The sequence below is a fragment of the Nomascus leucogenys genome, chromosome 2 (assembly GCF_006542625.1).
Source record: "Nomascus leucogenys isolate Asia chromosome 2, Asia_NLE_v1, whole genome shotgun sequence".
NCBI classification, from domain to species: Eukaryota; Metazoa; Chordata; class Mammalia; order Primates; family Hylobatidae; genus Nomascus; species Nomascus leucogenys.
Window position 1 is genome coordinate 104,451,081 of NC_044382.1, and position 18,389 is coordinate 104,469,469.

The 18,389-nt window shown below is 38.2% G+C and overlaps 1 protein-coding gene across 1 annotated transcript in view; it reads right to left on the reverse strand.

Annotated features, from left to right (window-relative positions):
- Nucleotides 1-18,389, reverse strand: part of ELL2 (elongation factor for RNA polymerase II 2) — a 77,552-nt gene that overhangs the window by 9,099 nt on the left and 50,064 nt on the right. Inside the window, exons 5-9 of the mRNA XM_030817075.1 lie at nt 12,547-12,806; nt 6,792-6,916; nt 6,530-6,617; nt 4,076-4,646; nt 1,445-1,508 (exon numbers count right to left, since the gene is read on the reverse strand). Coding sequence (XP_030672935.1) covers nt 1,445-1,508; nt 4,076-4,646; nt 6,530-6,617; nt 6,792-6,916; nt 12,547-12,806 — 1,108 coding nt within the window. The remainder of the gene's footprint in view (nt 1-1,444; nt 1,509-4,075; nt 4,647-6,529; nt 6,618-6,791; nt 6,917-12,546; nt 12,807-18,389) is intronic.

Below are 18,389 nucleotides of genomic sequence, written 5' to 3' on the forward strand. Positions count from 1 at the left end.
AGGTCACACCATTGCACTCCAGCCTGGGCAACAAGAGCGAAATTCCGTCTCAAAAACAAAAAAAGGGGGATTAACTAATGAACTTGGCAAAACACAACAGCCTTGAATCCATGGGGAAAGTTAAGCATTGTTTTTTAGTTTCCCCACGATTTTGTCATATATAATAAGTATATGTCACTATTATAAAAAGGAATTCAAAATCAAAAAAGAACAAGAGCACTGCAATGGCAGTTGTTACTCAAGGGGGCTGACATTTAAAGACTTCTAAGGAGAAGTGGTTTGCAGTTAAAGAGGTGAACCCCCTCGGCAGCAGAGGCAGAGGCTGTCCTGGAAGCCTGGCTGCAGACAACTGACCCTTCCTGGGCCAACTAAGTGGTAGGTGATAGCTGCCTTTCAAGGCCCTCCTAGAGAACTCTAAAACCATACACTACCTCAGATGAGAGGGTACTCCGCAAGGTTTCTCAAGTTCCTGTTAGTTAAGAGATGATAACCAGCATTATGGTTTCATACTGTATCATTCCCCAATAAGTATATCTTTCACACTACTGTTAAGCAGAAGTAACACATTTTAAATCTAAAATGATCTTTACTCTGGAAATGAAAAGGGCTAAACAGCATAGTTTAACATTGTCCACCATGAGATGCTACTAATAGAAAAAAAGTGTTCAGACAGCCCAGATTCCATTTTCCCTTTTACATTCTAGCTATTTTGCACATTTGTTCATTTTCAAAGCTATCCAAAGTCAGATTTGTTTGCTCTTTCCCTCTCCATTTTTCCAGGCTCTTGCAACTTAATTATTTTCTTCTTACAGAGACCTTTTATTCTGTAAAAAAGCTAGAATTATGTATCCAAGTTATAATTTCTGTGATAACCAGTTACAAAAATGTCCCTAGCTCAGCATTTAGCAACTTGTTGTCACAACAAGAAAACATTATAACCATTACTAAATTGAAATGATCAGATTTTACTCTTCTCTCCTCTAAAAATTAATTTGAGGGCAGAACTTTACTTAAATAAAAATCAATCTATCTTTACACTTTGTATTATTATGTACAGAGGTTCAAGCACTTTGTCAGCAATAAACCATCCCTTTGGGGGACCCAAGTAAATGACTGTGCATTGATAGACTGTCAGCTTTGAAGGGTCAGATCCCTAAAATCTTTCATAATCAAATGCTTAGCCTGGCCCCGGAACAAAGGACAGGCTTCTCTATACTTAAAGGCCAACGAATACAGCTCAGAGCGGGGGGAGGCACAACCTGCTCATGCAGACAAGGGTAGATTTGGGACAAGCAGGCTAAATGGCAGCCTTTCAATTGCAGGGGTGGCTCCAGGACTCTATTTCTGGAACTTCTTACTTTTCTGATTTGCAAATTATGGGAAAAGAATTTGCAAACTTTCTAAAATTAAGCCGCTCTCTCCATTGGCAGACATATGAACTTACATCAAATAATCTGGGAGTTCAATTGCTGAAGGTTCCATGGAGGCAATGCAATCCTCTTTAACTCCTACGAAGAAAAAAAACAAAATCAGAGCATTCATCAACCACGAAGGTTATCAAATGCCTGTAATTCTAAAATAGATTAGAAACATCTGGAACACTTTTCCTCAAATTCTATTCTTCCATCTCAATAAGCAACAGTGAGCAAGGAATACAATTGAACACGAACAATAGAGGCCCTATGACCAGCGCCAGCAGAACCGACGCCAGGCATTTAAAGCACCCTGGCTACTGCAGTGTCTGCACAATAAAGGAATTCCATCTTAACCCAAGGTCAGTCTTCTATTCTTTCAACAACAGTTGTGGCATCTGCCCAGCAATTCAAAGACTGTGGTGGCAGATGCAGCCAGACAATGGGAGATACAAATTTTACATCAACATCTATTTTTCATGGGATTCAAACAAGGCAGATGAGACAATAGAGTCAGGTAGCAGACTGCTTTGGTCACTGTATTTTTATTGCCTCCCTTTTTTGCATGCAAACAGTGGAATTGGGTAGAAAGTTTTCCCATTGGTTTAAAGTAATTTAAAATAAGGTATTATTGAATGTCAATTTATATTCCTGTAATCTCTAGCACTCATAACACTAAACAGATTTTTTTTAAGGACAAAAGAAGTGCTAAACATTGTGGCTACACAGTGAAAGTATGTAAATCCCTCAGTATGCCATTTGCTTAAGTGCACCATGTCCAGAGGATATGTTTAGATTCTTTATCAGGGTAATTTTTTATCATTCAAAGTAGGGTTAAACTGATAACTCAAACCCTAATCAGGCCCACTGGCAAAACATATAAAAGTGAATGTTAGATAATTTCTCAGTTTAATATTTTAAAGGACAAAGTACCCTAAACAAATATTAATACATAGACTCTGAGTGCATGCTGCTCACCTATAAATTCATGCTTGGGTAAAAGAACGTGCTTTTACAGTAGTCTGAGTCTTAAAGAGAAAGGCATCAAGTGCAGGTCACCTGGCTTCCCTTCTGCCACAGATACCAGATAAATTCCAAAAAATGCAGGGGATGTGGGTCTGGAGCTTTCCTAACTTTGTAATTATCCCAACTGGTTCTGAAAGTTACTATATCCTCAGTAAAGAATTCAAAGAGACTAAGTCTGCTTCTCCAGGTCTCCAACTCTGAGAACACTTGAAACTCTGATGTAGATCTCAACATACTGAAATCCACTTTTCCTGTCTCTAGCCTTTGACTCAGAAGCACCACCTGAGGGTGGAAAGTGTGGAGAGTGGAGTTTACCCAGTGGCTTATGAACTCTGAACATAGAGTTCTACTTCTTCATTTCTTTTCCTGACCTGACAAATTCAACTACAAGAGTGTTGAGGGAAAAAGCTTAAATCTACCTTTTGTGCCATTACATAGTATTATAGTGATTGAAATATTTAAACAGAAATGCTTTGACATGCAATGTATCCAATCTAGATCAAGAAAAGCACATATCATATATTCTACAGCGGCTTCTTTGGAATTAACACTAAAAGAAAATAGAGCTTCTCTCATATGGCAAAGATGGTCAATTAAATCTAAGGATTACAGACTTTCAGAATCATGAGCAAAATACAGAAAGACAACACTCCTTATAACTCTACTCATTAAAGTAGTTTTTCCAAAGCCATATTTTCCTATGGAATTTTGCCTTAGTTATTCTGGTTTTAAAACTGGCAGCAATGCCAAATGGTGAACTTGGATCTTCTATGTGGTGGCATGCAAGGAATTAAGTTTTAGAGGACATATTTTTTAAATAAGAAAAATCTAATTTTGTCAGTTTTTAACACTCAGGACATCTTAGGCAAGCAAGCTTTTTATGAATTAGCTTTTCTTTAGAGGTAAAGCTTTAAGTTTCTTTGGATCTCTAGATATTTAGCATTTAAGCTCCTAAAGCTTGAAATGGTTAATTTTACAAATAACAATTGATGTTAGTTCACTAAAACAGGACTCTCAAAATTGGGGGAAAAACCCCTAAACCTTAAGATCTATTAAGTGAACACTAGCCAACAGCCTTGCAAAAGACAAAGTGTTTTCACTCTAAATAAAGATGATGTTATGAATCTGCAAATGAAATTTTATCTTGGCCTGATTTATTAAAAAGTTGACATTTCCCCTGTGCTAATATTAATTAAAGCAAGGGTGACCCTGTTTCATTGAGAAAGAAAGAAATGAATATTCTTATTGCAAATTGTGTTTAGTTAAATCAGTTCAAGAATGGCATATAATAGGTCATGTTGAGGCTGCACAATATCATAACAGATATGGAAAAGAATGTTAAAGGTCCACCTTCCAAAAGGGAGTCTCAAGTATGACAGTCATTTTCAAATGCCATTCTTATTAATACAGAAACCATGTTTAACAGTTGGCCAAAGAGATGGAAAACAACTGCTGTAAAATGAAAAAAAAAAAAAAAAAAACAACTGCTCAAAAGCACAACACTAAGATTAATAATTAAATGAAACGTCATTTGCTAAAGAAATTACTAATTATAAACTGTATAATTTCAAACTCATGATAGCATGCACTTCTGGTTCACCTGACATGTAGTCAGTACTTTTACAAAGGTAAAATACCTCCACTGGAATTTGGACTGGAGTTATTTAGCTTGGCAATTTCCTCTTCTCTCTTAAGATCTTCCTCCATTTCCTCAATAGTCTCAATGTCGTGCTTTTTTATTTGGTCCTTTTCCTTATGTTTTTTAGACTTCTTTTTGGACTTTTTGTGAGACATTGAATGGTTTTCTTCCATAGGCTTTGGACACTTTAGTAGAACTGAATCAGGGGGTAAGGTTTCCAGAGAAGTCCTAGAGGTATATTTGTCTTGCTGGTCCTCATAGATACTATTGTTTTGACTAAAACTGTCAACAGGTAGGTCTTGAGTCCCCCGGCCTTCTGGAGTGCTAGGGGAATTGGAGTTAGAATTTACAATCTGAGGAGGATGTGAGACGGGCAGATAGGTTGAAGGCAGCGGTGGAGGGGTAGGGATGGCAGCAGCCGCAGGGGGCAGCGGGAGGCCTGCAGCAGATTTTTCACTGGTGGGATTCAAATGACCATTTAGTGTTGGTGGTACTCTGTTCGTCAGGTGAGATATTCGGGCTTTTTTATTCATTAAAGGATCAATAAACTCTGAATCCAAAAGCCGTTTCTAGGGGAGGGAAAACGAAAAAAGTGAGCCAGTTTGCACTAAAATTAAATAAATTCAATATATGCATGGCTGGTTAAACAACTAAGTAACCTTACTTACTATTAATTCTTAATATTACTAGGGTTGTAATATTACACGCTTTCTTCATGCTTAAGCAAAAAACAAACAAACAAAAAACCCAAACAAAAACTAAACCAGAACAACAACACAAAACCAAATGTGAAATAAATTTTCATGTTTAATGTCAAAAAGCAGAATCTGGCAAATGTTTCTTGAAGTGCTTACTGAATTCTTTCTAAGCATTACAGCTTTACCCTAAGTTCCAAGAGAGACTATGCTGATTTATGTCGATTGTACCACTCAGGAGAGTATTAAACAGAGGCAGTCACCCTCCATTGCTGGCCATGGTTGACCTAGTTATATTAAATGAGAGGAGAAAGCCATTTGTACCATTTGACTCTGTGAGAACTAACACAGCTAGGTAAAGGGCAATAGCCTGCACTTATTTTAATCTTTAATGGGCTAAAATGCTCCAGTTAAGAATATTTTGACTGTCTTTTATCATTCCACCTGTCTTAGAGTGGGAACAGACAGCACTTTCAGAATAGTTTCTCTAATTATCTCTATCACTGTTGAAATGCTATTTTTTTTTTACCCTTACATATCTCTTTACTAGATTGGAAGATAAGTCTTAATAATTGGTCTATTAAAATTAGGTGGAAGTACTTTAAAAAAAATCATGGTAATAGTAGCCTAATCTGTCAACAACAATAATAGTATTTAAGTTAAAAAGGAAATTTGGATAGTTGAAAACTATAAAATATAAATTCACATTTATGCATAAATGTAATGCTGTGGCTTGTATTCTGGCTTGAAAGAAAATAATGGTTAATCAACTCATTACTTTATCTTGTTTTCAATTTAACACCATTTATTTGGCACCTAGTATATAATTTGATCAGAGTAGAAGTAGTTTCATAATAGTTGGCATTAAAAGTGAGACTTCCACAGACATTGTATATATGCAAGGACAGACCTGCTTTTTGTCCTTTTTCTTTTTTGTTCCCCCTCTGTTCCTCACAATAAGTTTCTAATATTTTCTGATGTGCGAATGGCTGTTTGCCCAGGGCATGCTTAGTGTTCTCCACACATCTATGGGCTTCTCACTAATTCTTGGGAGTAAGGTCCAGAGAGAGAGAGAGAGGACACTGTGTCAGCAGTACTGGGGTGGGGAGGTCCGTCCCACTGTCTGTCAAAAGCACCCAGAACACCGAGAGAGTTCTGAGTTTGGCTAGTCAGCTGAGAGGCAGGCAGGCTTCACTCTAGTACTGCCTAGGACCTTCTCACCTTTTTCTAGGATGAGCTGAATCTCTTGGGGAAAACTCTAAACTGGAAAAGAATCTGATTGGGAGTACTCTGATAAGGATCCAATTGAAAAGAAAACATGGAAACATGCCATCATTTTTATTTGTTGACTGTAAATCCATTTTCCCCCCAAAATATTCTTCTGGAACATGTTGACAGACAAAATTAAATATCTTCAATTTTCCATATAATCTGATAATTGTATGGGACTGGGTAAGTCTTTTAGTTAGTGACCAAATTGGAAAGTAGATAATCTTACAACAAAATGTAAACTTTAAAAATGGAAAGCAAGGTAGACATTAAGTACTCTGACAAGCAGTGCTGTGTAGTGGAGAGAGTTCTGGGCTGGAAGCCAAGACCTAAATTCTAGGCTAAGCTCAGCCATAACCAGCTGGCTTTGGGCAGGCAAGCTGTCCAGCTTCTCCGGGTCTCATTTCCTTCACTTATACATCAGAGGACCTGATTAGAGGCCCCTAATGTCTATGTCAGGTCTATAATTCTGTAAATTTATGAAATACCTGAGGAGAAGATACAGCGTCTCTACTAGAACATACAGGAGATTCTGAACGGCTGGTGCCTGCAGCATTCTGAGATGGATTTAGTTTTCTGTAAAGGACACACATGTTATGTGTTAAGGAGATGATTTAAAAATGTTCATGATGGAAAGCTTGCCTTGCTTCTCTTCCCACCTTAGCACTAAAATAACGATGACTAAAATAATGACTTATTTCCATAATTTTTAAAGAAACATTTTTTTAAAAGCAAGAAAAAAGAATTCACCTAGAGAGCACTGACTCCAATGACCGTCTGTCTATTTCACTGTATCCAGGCCAGTCTCTTTGAAGCTCTTTAAAAACATAATCCTTTAAGGTATATGAGAGGTCCTTAGGATTCAGATTGGCTACCTGGTATGAGGTATAAAAACAGAGCATTAGGTATTTTTACTATCATCCCCTAACCTAAAACAGGCAACCTTTAGGACTTACACTGAAAATAATTACATCAATTGGCCCCAAAGGGACTGCTAGTTTTGTATTACATACCAGATCTCAATAAATGCCATTAATTTCATTTTGGAAATTAAAGCTTTATATACACAGCTAAATGTTTTTTCCCCTGAATGGCCACTGAATTTTTAATATTTCTTATCAGATAATAAGCCCATATTAGGAAAAAAGTGAAGATTTTAAAAAAATCAATTATTTTAGTCAAAGGAATCCAAAACAGTTGTACAGTAGTCCCCTCCTTATCTTCAAAGGATACATTCAAACACCCCCAGTTGATGCCTAAAAACTCCGATGGTAACGAACCCTATATATACTGTGTTTTTCTTATACATACATACCTGATAGTTTAATTTATAAATTAGGCATGGTAAGAGATTAACAACAATAACTACTAATAAAATAGAGCAATTATGCCAACATGCTGGCAACACTACTCTTGCGCTTTGGGGCCATTACTAAGTAAAATAAGGATTACTTGAACACAAGTACTGTGATATTACAACAGTCAATTTGAAAACGGAGATGGCTAGTGACTAATGGGGGACATACAGAGGGTTATCCGATCCACTGCTGTGGTATCACAGTGCATGTGTCCAGGTAACCCTTACTGTACTTAATAATGGCCCAAGATGGCTACTAAGTGACTAATGAGTGGGTAGCATCTACAATGTAAAGCCAAACAAAGGGATGATTCACATCCTGGGCGGGACAGAGCAGGACAATGTGAGGTCTCATCACGTTTCTCAGAACGGCGTGCAACTTAAAACAAAATGTTTACTTCTGAAATTTTCCTTTTAATATTTTTGGATCATGGTTGACCATAGGTAACTGAAACCCCAGAAAGCAAAAACCACGGATAAGGACTACTGTATTACCAACATCCTTATTTACTTCTGGGCATTGAATCCATTACTTTTGAGTCACAATAAAAATCCTTGATCACTTGTATTAAGTAGAAACCAAACAGTGCCCAAATGTTGGGTTACAAACTTTCCTTTTAGTCATCAACAAAACACTGTCCTCATAAATAGTATCAATTCTGATAACCTTGTCTGTCTTTCTTTGGATAACCACGCTTGCTCCTTCTATCTGCCAGTTCTCCTGAAGAACCACTTACTCAAAGTCCTTGAAATTCCCCAAACCAATAAATGAAAACATACGCCTAGAGAACCCCCAAATTACTGTTATTAGTCAGCCAGTTTATTCCAAAGTGTAATCTTTTCTTATCCCTTAACTGCAATTCCTAGAGTTTCGGGGCTTAGCCATTACCTAACTGCACAAACATATGGGTTCACGTGCCAAACCAAAAGTAATTTTTAAGGCTAGGAGAAAATTACTCTTGCTTATGACTTCCTACTGGAATAGATCATTCTGTGTCTTTTAAAAGTACTATCAAATATGATAGTTTATGCTTCTCACAACTTAGCTGAACACTATTCTAACATTAATGTTGCTATAAAGGAGAAAATAGGTTTATCTTAAAATTCAAATTTGCAAATAAGTTAATATAGGATACAACCAGATTTCTTGAGGTGGAATAAACACAATCCATCCATTTTCTTTTTTCTTTCTTCTTACTCTTTCATTTTTTCAGACAAGGTCTCACTCTGTCACCCAGGGTGGAGTCCAGTGGCAGGAACATGGCTCACTGCAGCCTTGACTTCTTGGGCTCGGGTGGTTCTCCCACCTCAGCCTCCTGAGTAGCTGGGACTACAGGTGGACACCACTATGCCCAGCTAGTTTTTGTATTTTGTATTTTTTGTAGAGATGGGGTTTCGCCATATTGTGTAGGCTGGTCTCAAACTCCTGGGCTCAAGCAATCTTCCCTTGGCCTCCTAAAATGCTGGGATTATAGGTATGAGCCACTACACCCCACTGGCAATGCTTCCATTTTCTTTTACCCCCAGGCACTACACACATTAACACCCCCACCCCCACAGCAATCTGTTTTCTAGGTTTTTGTAATAGGACATTCTCCTGGTTTCCTCCTCTCTTAGGACCTTTTTTTCTTTCTTTTTCCCCAAGACAGAGTCTTGCTCTGTCGCCCAGGCTGGAGCGCAGTGGCATGATCTCAGCTCACTGCAACCTCTGCCTCCCAGATTCAGGCAATTCTCCTGCCTCAGCCTCCTGAGTAGCTGGGATTACAGGCACCTGCCACCATGCCCGGCTAATTTTTGTATTTTTAGTAGAGACAGAGTTTCACCATGTGTTTCACCATGTTGGCCAGGCTAGTCTCGAATTCCTGACCTCGTGATCCCCCCACCTCGGCCTCCTAAAGCGCTGGGATTACAGGGGTGAGCCACGGCACCTGGCCTAGGACCTTTGTTTTTTAAGTCTCTGTTTCTCAATCCTCTATATGTTGAAATGCTAAAGTACTCAGTGCCTGTTTTCTGCTCTGTTTTCCTCATTCTCTTCATTTCCTCCTAAGATGATTTCATTAAGTTTGAAGACTTTCAATACCCAATATATATGCTGCTAATTCCTAACTTTATAACTCTAGCCCCAACTATCCTCTGACAACCACACCCTTACATATAACTATCTATTGACATCTATCTCCACTTGGATATGTCTAATAGACATCTTCCGAATGGAGTCTATGTAAGACAGAATTCCTCATCCTCTTCTCCCCCTTAATCCTACTTCTTTTCCATCCCTCCCCATCTCAGTCAAAGGCTCAATATCCATTCAGTTGCTCAGCCAACAACCTAGCTATAATCACAGATTCCGTTCTTCCCTTCATTGTCTCCCTACACCTAACCGTTAGCAAGTCTTATCACAAAATATTAGGCTCTTTAAGCAGTCTCTCTCCTACTCCTGCCCCTCCAAGCCATTCTTGCCGTAGACGTCTCAGTGATCTTATTAAACTTATAAATCAGATTACATAATATCTTTGTTTAAAACTATAATGAATTCCCATCTCACTCAAAATAAAACCTAAGCTTCTTGACCATGGCCTAAAAAGATTCTCTAGAATTTAACCTCTGCCTCCTTCTTCTGTCTGCTCTGGCCTTCTTTGTCTTCAGCCCACCTACAAGTGCTGACTCATCTTCTTGTCTTTCACTCAGCATTTCAGTTAACATGTAGCCATCCGAGAAAAGGTTCCCTGATCTGTCCACTGAAAGTAGATGATTCCTTCCCCAGCTCCCTTCAACTCCTCACTGGTCCTGAAATTGTCTCATGAATAAGCTCCATGAGGGCAGGGTTTCTATTGGGGTCACTTTGGGATTCCAGCATTTAAAACAGTGTCTGGTACACTGTAGGTACTTAATAAGTTGAATTGAATGAATGAATGTTGAGCTTGAGCCAAATATCCAAATGTTAAGCTGGAAACATTATTCAACTTTATTTAGTTTCTGATTGTTAAAATTTAGTTTTTCCATAAAAAGTCATTCTAAGAAAAAAAGGTTTTATTAATACATGCCAGTTTAATAATAAACAGCAATAAACAAATTTCCTGGTGGATGTTAAGCACTTTTAAATTTAGGTACAAATTTTACTGGGAGCCAACATCTTAGTTTATTTTAAAAACCTATTACTTTGATGAATTAATAATGTCCACAGGGTTCTGAAAACTACTGTGTAAGTAACAAATAAGCAAATTATCTCTACTGGCACAGGCAAAGCCTGATTAATTATTTTAGGTAACTTGTTTCCCAACTAGTTTGTCTGGGACAGAAAAACCAATTTTGGGATGATTTGTGTGTATCTTGCTGCTCTTCTTTTCTCTGGTGCCTATTTTTGGTCAGTTTTATTAGAGCAAAGTCATTTTATTTTTCTTGTTAGCTGCTAGCAATGTTAAGGAAAGGGAATTTAGGTATAATTGGTTTATGTCAAAGTTATGAATATGCCTGATATCTTCCTTGTGAGGATAAATGAGATCGTGCACATGAAATGCCTAGCACTGTGCCTGGCACATAGTTTATGCTCAAAAAATGGTAGATGTTGTTAGCCTTTCTGTGTTTTCACTAGGCCAGTGGTTTCAGCTCATATATTAGAATCATTAGGGCCATATACAATATGAGTGCCTAGGCCCCACCTTCAGATACTTGGCTTTTGTTGGTCTCAGGTGGAGTTCAGGCACTGGCATGTTTTAAAGGCTACCCAAGGGATTCTAATATGTTACCAGGATGAGATGATGCTCTAGATTCTATCAAATGATCAACACTAATAACTCTCATGCCTCACCTGCTTGGGGGTAAAGTTTATCTACACTTTGAGATACAAACACACACACACACACACACACACACACACACACAAACACATATATATATATTTAGATATCTATATGTATACACATAATCACATAACTACTGCCATAATCCCATAACTACTGCCATATATCAATAGTAGTCTATGTGTGAATTGCCTCTGCAGTCATTTTGCCCTCTCCATTATCAAACTGAGAAGGTAATTCACAACCTTTCTGGAGATGCAGTTATCAAATGTTTTGTGATTTGTGACCTGACTCTCACTGCTTCTCCAAACACACACACCCTCATTCTCATTTATTCTCTCCTTTCTTTTGAGCTCTTAAAACTGCTATGTGACATATAGATTTAAATTATTTCCAAAAAGTGCTAAAGGACTTAATAACGATCCTTAAGATTGATTGAGATACCTTGGGGACTGGCTAACCTGAATTGGAGACAATGGTTTTACCCGTTCATAACATTTAGTATTATGTTGTGAATGTAAGAGATAATGGATAAAAAAATAGACTTGAAAGTGTTACTCTTTGAATAACAGATCAAAACCTGTAGGGTTTTTTTTTTTTAATGATAAAATTCAGAATAACTTCTTGGAAATGTTATTTCTCTAGAGAAAATAAAAAAGATGGACCACCATTTATGGTGGAACTGAATGCTCATAAAGATTTATGACAGATGGACAGAAGGAAGGAAGAAAAAAATATATAGGAGGTTACAGTCTAAACCACTGACTTTAAAAAACAATGGCCTACTTTTTTACATGTAAGCTTGTGATAAGGTATGGGATCACTGCTAATACATTACAATTTCATATGCTTTTATGCAGACAAGTGACTGATCTTGGCACACTTAGTGGCAGAAAAAGACAGAGTAATAAGGGCAGCACGAAGTATGTGGGGCAAGATACATTTTAAACTATTTAGTAGGCAAAAATGTTCTGGCTTATACCAATCAAAGGCCAACAGAATACATTGCACAATTTCACTGACAATAACCAATACAAGTTAAGGCAATACTTTAGTGTATTCAAGACTAAAAACAGATAACAAACACTTCTTACTTTCTTTTTAATGTAATTTGAGAACAAAATTTGTTGGTCCCAAATAAAGACAGTGCTCACATTTCAACTAGTTTTTAATTAAGTGCTTAAAATAAGATGATTTAACTTAATATTCAGGAGTTGTATTTCACATACCATCGATCAAAATAATCCTAAAATTTCTCTATCTCAATAATGATAATAATGACAACAAGCGAAAATGAACATTTTAACAAGAAGGTAAGCAGGAAGGACCTCTCTCCAGCTGTCCTCACCTGTTGCAGAATTGCTCCCAGGGAGTTCTTGTCTTTTTGATTGACACCATCTTTCTGGAGTCTAGCAAGTAGCTCCGGTTTCTTGTAGGCCTTCAGGGCCAGTAAGTGAATCACCCTGTCCCTGTATGGCCTCTGAGAGACGCTGCTGCTGCTATGTGTCTTTCGAATTGTATTTGCAGGGTTCATGGGGGTTGACCTTTTCCTCTCAGGAACTGTATCTGAAACAGCTTGAGGTGCTTTCCGAATTTGCACTCTTTTCCCTAAAGTCCAGTGGAAATGACATTGTTACACATTTGTGGGTTACAATATGAGCATCTCAGTTTCCACAATTCTGATTTAGGTAACTCTTCATTTCTAGAGGAAATAATAATAAAGGCCACTTTATTTCAATCTTTAAGAAGGCATGCAAACAGAAAGCATTTTCAATAAATGGTCTAAAATTTGAATTAGAAATTATTTTAATAAAATCATTTCTTGGAAATGATATGTATTATGCATGCATTTTGGTCATTTTGCTACAGAAAGATAATAACTAGTAACACAAACTGTAACAACAGACTTGATAACTTATATCTTAAATAAATATATGCCATTTCTGAAAAGCAAACTATAATACAGTGAACATGGTGAAATGTCAGAAATACCTGTCAGACCTCTCTAAGAACACACTCTTGGCTAAGCATTATGTTAGTAATTTCACACATTCAGAAGCCACAAAGAGTGGGGAGGTCAACATCATGAGGCATCTGTTAGTGATATTCTTTTTTTTTTTTTTTTTTAACAGGCCGAGACAAATTTTAGGATTCATAAAACAAAACCAACCAACCAACCAACCAACTAATCTCAGAGGGCACAAACAAATCTCTCCTCTGCAGTGCTGAGACTACACACGTGAGTTAGAGAAATGGAAAATGGTACAAAGGAGGCCTTCACACCATTCTCACATGGGCCAGTTTTGTTCATGTGGTTAACCCATTTGCTGTTTAGACTGAACACTGACACTTGGCAAGTGGCTACTTCTAGAACATGTGTGGGCTGAGGTGAACTGGGTATTATGTGTATGTGTGAAGCTATCCAGACATGCCTGGTCACTGACAATCCCAGCAACCATTCCTTGCTGAAGAGACAAAAAGTAGCATGAAACTGTGTGAGACTCTCATTTTATGATTTTACAGGTGGAATCTTTTAGCTTGTTTAGGACACACTAAGCCCCAATTCTATGCCCTCTGGTTAAAGAAGGGGAAGAACTTGTAATGACATACAATGTGGACAACTGCATTAGGAACAAGACTAACAACTAGAAATAATGTGTGGGTAAAAGCAGCTCCTATAAGCTGTGGTCTGGGGTGAAAACAGCTCAATGGGACAGGAACTTTACTGAATAGTAATTCCGTCCATGCTGGGATCCCCAGGCCTGGTCAGAAGGCCTGTGTGTTTTGATTCCATCCTACCTTCAGTGAGGGAAAAAAGATGAATGCTCTCAAACTGAAACCTCTACTGGCTGGTATGTTTCTTTACTATCTTTACAAAACCAATTGCAAATATCAAACTATTACACAACAAACGAACTCAACATTAAGGGGACACTGCCTAATGGTAAGAAAAACTTAAGTTATAATTAGAGTTTCAGAGATAGATTTAGATTGGGGTTTCTGTATTTTTCTTAAATTAGAGACAGCTGGATCAACGTCAGCTGGATACTTATGCACCAATTATGTGGGGGACACTGTGCTAAGAGCTGCATACACATGATCTCATTAGGTCTCACAATAACCTGAAAAGGCAGGTACTGTCCCCTTTCACAGATGAGAAAACTGAGGCTTTTAATGGGATATGCTCAAAGGGTAAAGTCCTCACTTAGCATTTGGGAGGTTCTGTGATTTGATTAATACCTAATTTTCCTGCCTGTAAGTCTTTGTGGGAAAGGTTTTATGAACAAATGCCTAATGTTTGCTGTTGCTTTGTGTTAGGCTATAAGCTCTATGAGGGCAGGGCAGTGGCTGCTTTGTCCACTAGCATGCCTTGAATCAGTATTTGATGACTAAATGAATGACAGCAAGAGAGCAAGTAAGCAGAGGAGCAGGAATCAACACAGTCCATATTTCCCCACGTTGCCAGGCTGCCAGAGTGTGAATACACACTGAAATTTCTAATGTGGCAAGGGGAAACCATTTAATCCACCATTTCCCAGTTGCAACAGCATTAACAAATATTAGCATTCCTTAAAATTTTAATAGGAAATATTTTTAAAAAACAGAGTCAAGGTCACAAGTTTAGAAAATGCTATAAATTCCACACTCTCTGCCCCTTAACAAGTCTTGCAAAAAAGAAATTTGTTTAACTCTTTTCCAAACCAAGCTAACTGGGAAGCCCTTCTTTCTTTCTGGGAAGGGGATGGGCAGAGAATGTTTGTTAGCTAAGCTACACACACTAGGACTGGTCATTTAGGATGAATTCAAGTGGCAAGGCAAATAAAAAGAGAAAGTAACAGTACTGCCACAGTTTTCAGGTGCCCTACTTCCTCTGTACCGCTGATTCACCTCTGATCCTTGTCTCAGGAGGTCTTCAAGATCTACTGGGTTTATCCCATGCTTCCCCAAAGCAGGTATAGAGAAGACAAATAAGGGAGGCTAACTTTGCCCTTAAAAGGGATATAAGTATGATGTTTGGCAAGAAAGTAAGAGCCTGATCGAGAGAAGACAGAACTAGAGTTTTACTTGGGGCCCATTGCTAGACTGTCATCTCCCCATGAGTCCCCTACCCCCAAAACACTCACTTTGTCCTTTACCTCATTTTTCTTTTAGACAGCTAGTTAGGGGTTAACTCATATTTCATTGAAATGCTTGAAAGAACAACTCAGCCACACTGGACCACTGAATTATACTCAAAGATCACTTGTTCACTACCTCCCCATCCCTTTTGTGCCTATTCGACAAGGAAGGAATCCTCTGGTTTAAGGAAAGACAGGCTATAGATGAAAAAAACATCAGTGATAAAGGTACTTATAGAATTGAGATGCTAAAAGAAAAAATGAAAAAGTAAAGCAAGAAAATGTCAGGTTCAAAGTGGGCAGAAGAAAGGATTTATTTTTTATATTTGCCTCAGAAAAAAGCCATTTTAATAAAACCTATGGGAGAACCTAATTCTCTTCCCAGACCCAAATGCTAATCAATTCCCTGGGCTCTTTATATAAACAGCAGCAGTGGGTCCGACAGGGTTGGGTAGTCTGGGACTACAACTAAATCGCTGTTTCATAACAAGGAGTCCAATTCTAGCTTCTTCATTTAATAAAGATGGCAAAAGTATTTACCCCTCAGTCTAATGGCGCTGAGAAAACAGTCTGAAAGGAAGGTGTTAAAACATCCATCACAAAGAGAGAAGGGACTGCAGCCATCTTCTGCAGTTGTTTTTCCATTCTGTGGAACCTGACCAGAAGCCCTGGCAACACAGACCCAAGGCTTTAAAACCATCTGCAAGCTCATGACAATGACATGACTCTGTCATGGTTAACTACATAATCCATTGCAAGGGAAATCACCACCACTTGGCATGTGTGACTACTTTTTCAAAAAGTTTACTACCAAAATACATATACTGAACATTCATAAAATGTTAGCACTATGAAGGACTTTAGATCTTGTCTAGTTCAAATACCCACCTTTTTTTTAATATTTGAGAAAAGTAAGATGTTAAATGATTTGTCTGTCATCAAAAATAAGGAGGTTTGTTCACAAAGAGTAGAAATTGAAAAAAATAATAAGGACGTTGGGCTGGAAGTTGGAAAAATTGGAAACAGAATCCTAGAAATCAGATTGGTTATTTTGTATACCTAAACAAATATTAGTACATATAAAAATTCATAATTTAATACACTTCCAGAATTTAGGTAGAAGTCAGTCAGCAGACTTAAAATATTGGTGAACTAGAAGCAGTGGTGACTAGTGATTTTTTTTTTATATCAGTGTTTACCACTGATATAAATGTCATGACTACAAGTAAAAATATTACTGGAAGATAATGTTTTCTAGGTTAAAGCCTTTCCTGCTCCTCTCTAGGCAAATAGATTTTGGTTTCTTCTGCCCACAAGAGGGTTGCAGAAACTCATATTCCTGGGTGATGAGGCCAGGTGACCCCTAGGAACACAGTCTTCATTGCCTCAAACTGGCCTTCCTCCCTAGTCTAGCTGTCAGCCGGCATCACGCTACCACCACGCCATAGTGGGATCAGCATTATTCTCATGGGTCTTCTACCCAGGCTGACACTGTCGAAAGAAACCTTGTCCTGCAGGTACCTCGAAGCTGGCGTAGGTGAACTTTTAGCATCATTTTATGTGATATAGTCTATTATTAATTAAAGGGGTATATCTTACTGTCTTAAGAAAAGCACAGAACTTGTTAATGAGATCACACTCACATAATTTGCTATTTGCTGATATCAACAATTTGGTATGTAAAATACAGAGAGAATAATAACATTCTTCATAGGGTGATTATGAGATTCCAATGAGTAACTACATATGAGTGCTAACCAGTGCCTTGTGCACAGCAAGCACTCAATAAGTGCTGGGTTTTATTAGTATTGAAGGGTGATTGATATTTTAAAGAACTGGATGAATCAGACAGTTTTGAGACACTGAAAGAGGCAGGAAGATACAGACTGAGCTGCCTGGAAGGAAAACAATATATGAGAAAGGGCTGGCAATGGATAAGGTTAAAAGAAAAAGATCAAAACATGACCTAACAAAATACAGTTAAAAAAAAAAATCAAAACAGAAAACAAAAAAGCCAATCAGGATACTTGAATCCATTGCTCCCCTGTATTCAGAAATGATCACACTTTTTCTTTTTTTTTTTTTTTTTTTGAGACGGAGTCTTGCTCTGTCTCCAAGTTGGAGTGCAGTGGCACGATCTCGGCTCACTGCAACCTCCGCCTCCCGGATTCAAGCGATACTCCTGTCTCAGCTTCCCGCTTAGCTGAGATTACAGGTGCACGCCATCATGCCCAGTTAATTTATTTTTGTATTTTTAGTAGAGACAGGGTTTCACCATGTTGGTGTTGGCCAGGATGGTCTCCATCTCTTGACCTCGTGATCCGCCCGCCTCGGCCTCCCAAAGTGCTAAGATTACAGGTGTGAGCCATTGCGCCCGGCCTTGCTCAGACTTTTAAGAATAGTGTGGCCAGTTTTGAACTCTGAGGTGAAGAATTGGAGGCAGTCCAGAGGAGAGCAATAAAATAATTAAGGGGTTGGGATACAGGCCATATTAAGAAAAGATAAAAGGAGCTGGGGTTATTTGACCTAGAGAATAAAAGGCTGAGGAGGTTAAGACAAGATTTATGACCACAGAAGAACACTGTGCTGTGACGGTGAGTGGCTAGGACACTGAGGACAAAGCAAAGAGGAAAAGGCCTACAGAGTGCCCGGATTGGCAGAGATCACCACAAGCCTCTGCAGGGAGGAAGAGGGTGTACAGAGGGAGGCCAGCTCTTCTTAGGAGAGGGGAGGTGTAATTTGGTTCACATGTAAACTCTGATAACCTCAAATTTCCTGTGGTCACCTTCAAAATGTATGTAAATTATTTGTAGTACCTATAAGAAACCTTGCAAGTTCTAAAATTCCCAGTACCATTAGGAAGTGGATGGACTGTGGGATTTGGGGTGTTGAAGTCTGTTGTGTAAGCTATAAACAAACTGTACCTGACTCTTTGAAAACAAACAAAAACACAGACGATACCCAAGGACCATTCAATGGAAAAGTGCAGTCATCATCGCTGATTTTCAAGCTTTGGAATAAATCAAGGGGAGGGTTTTTTTTCAGCTAGTTATATCAGGAAGGAAAAAAATTG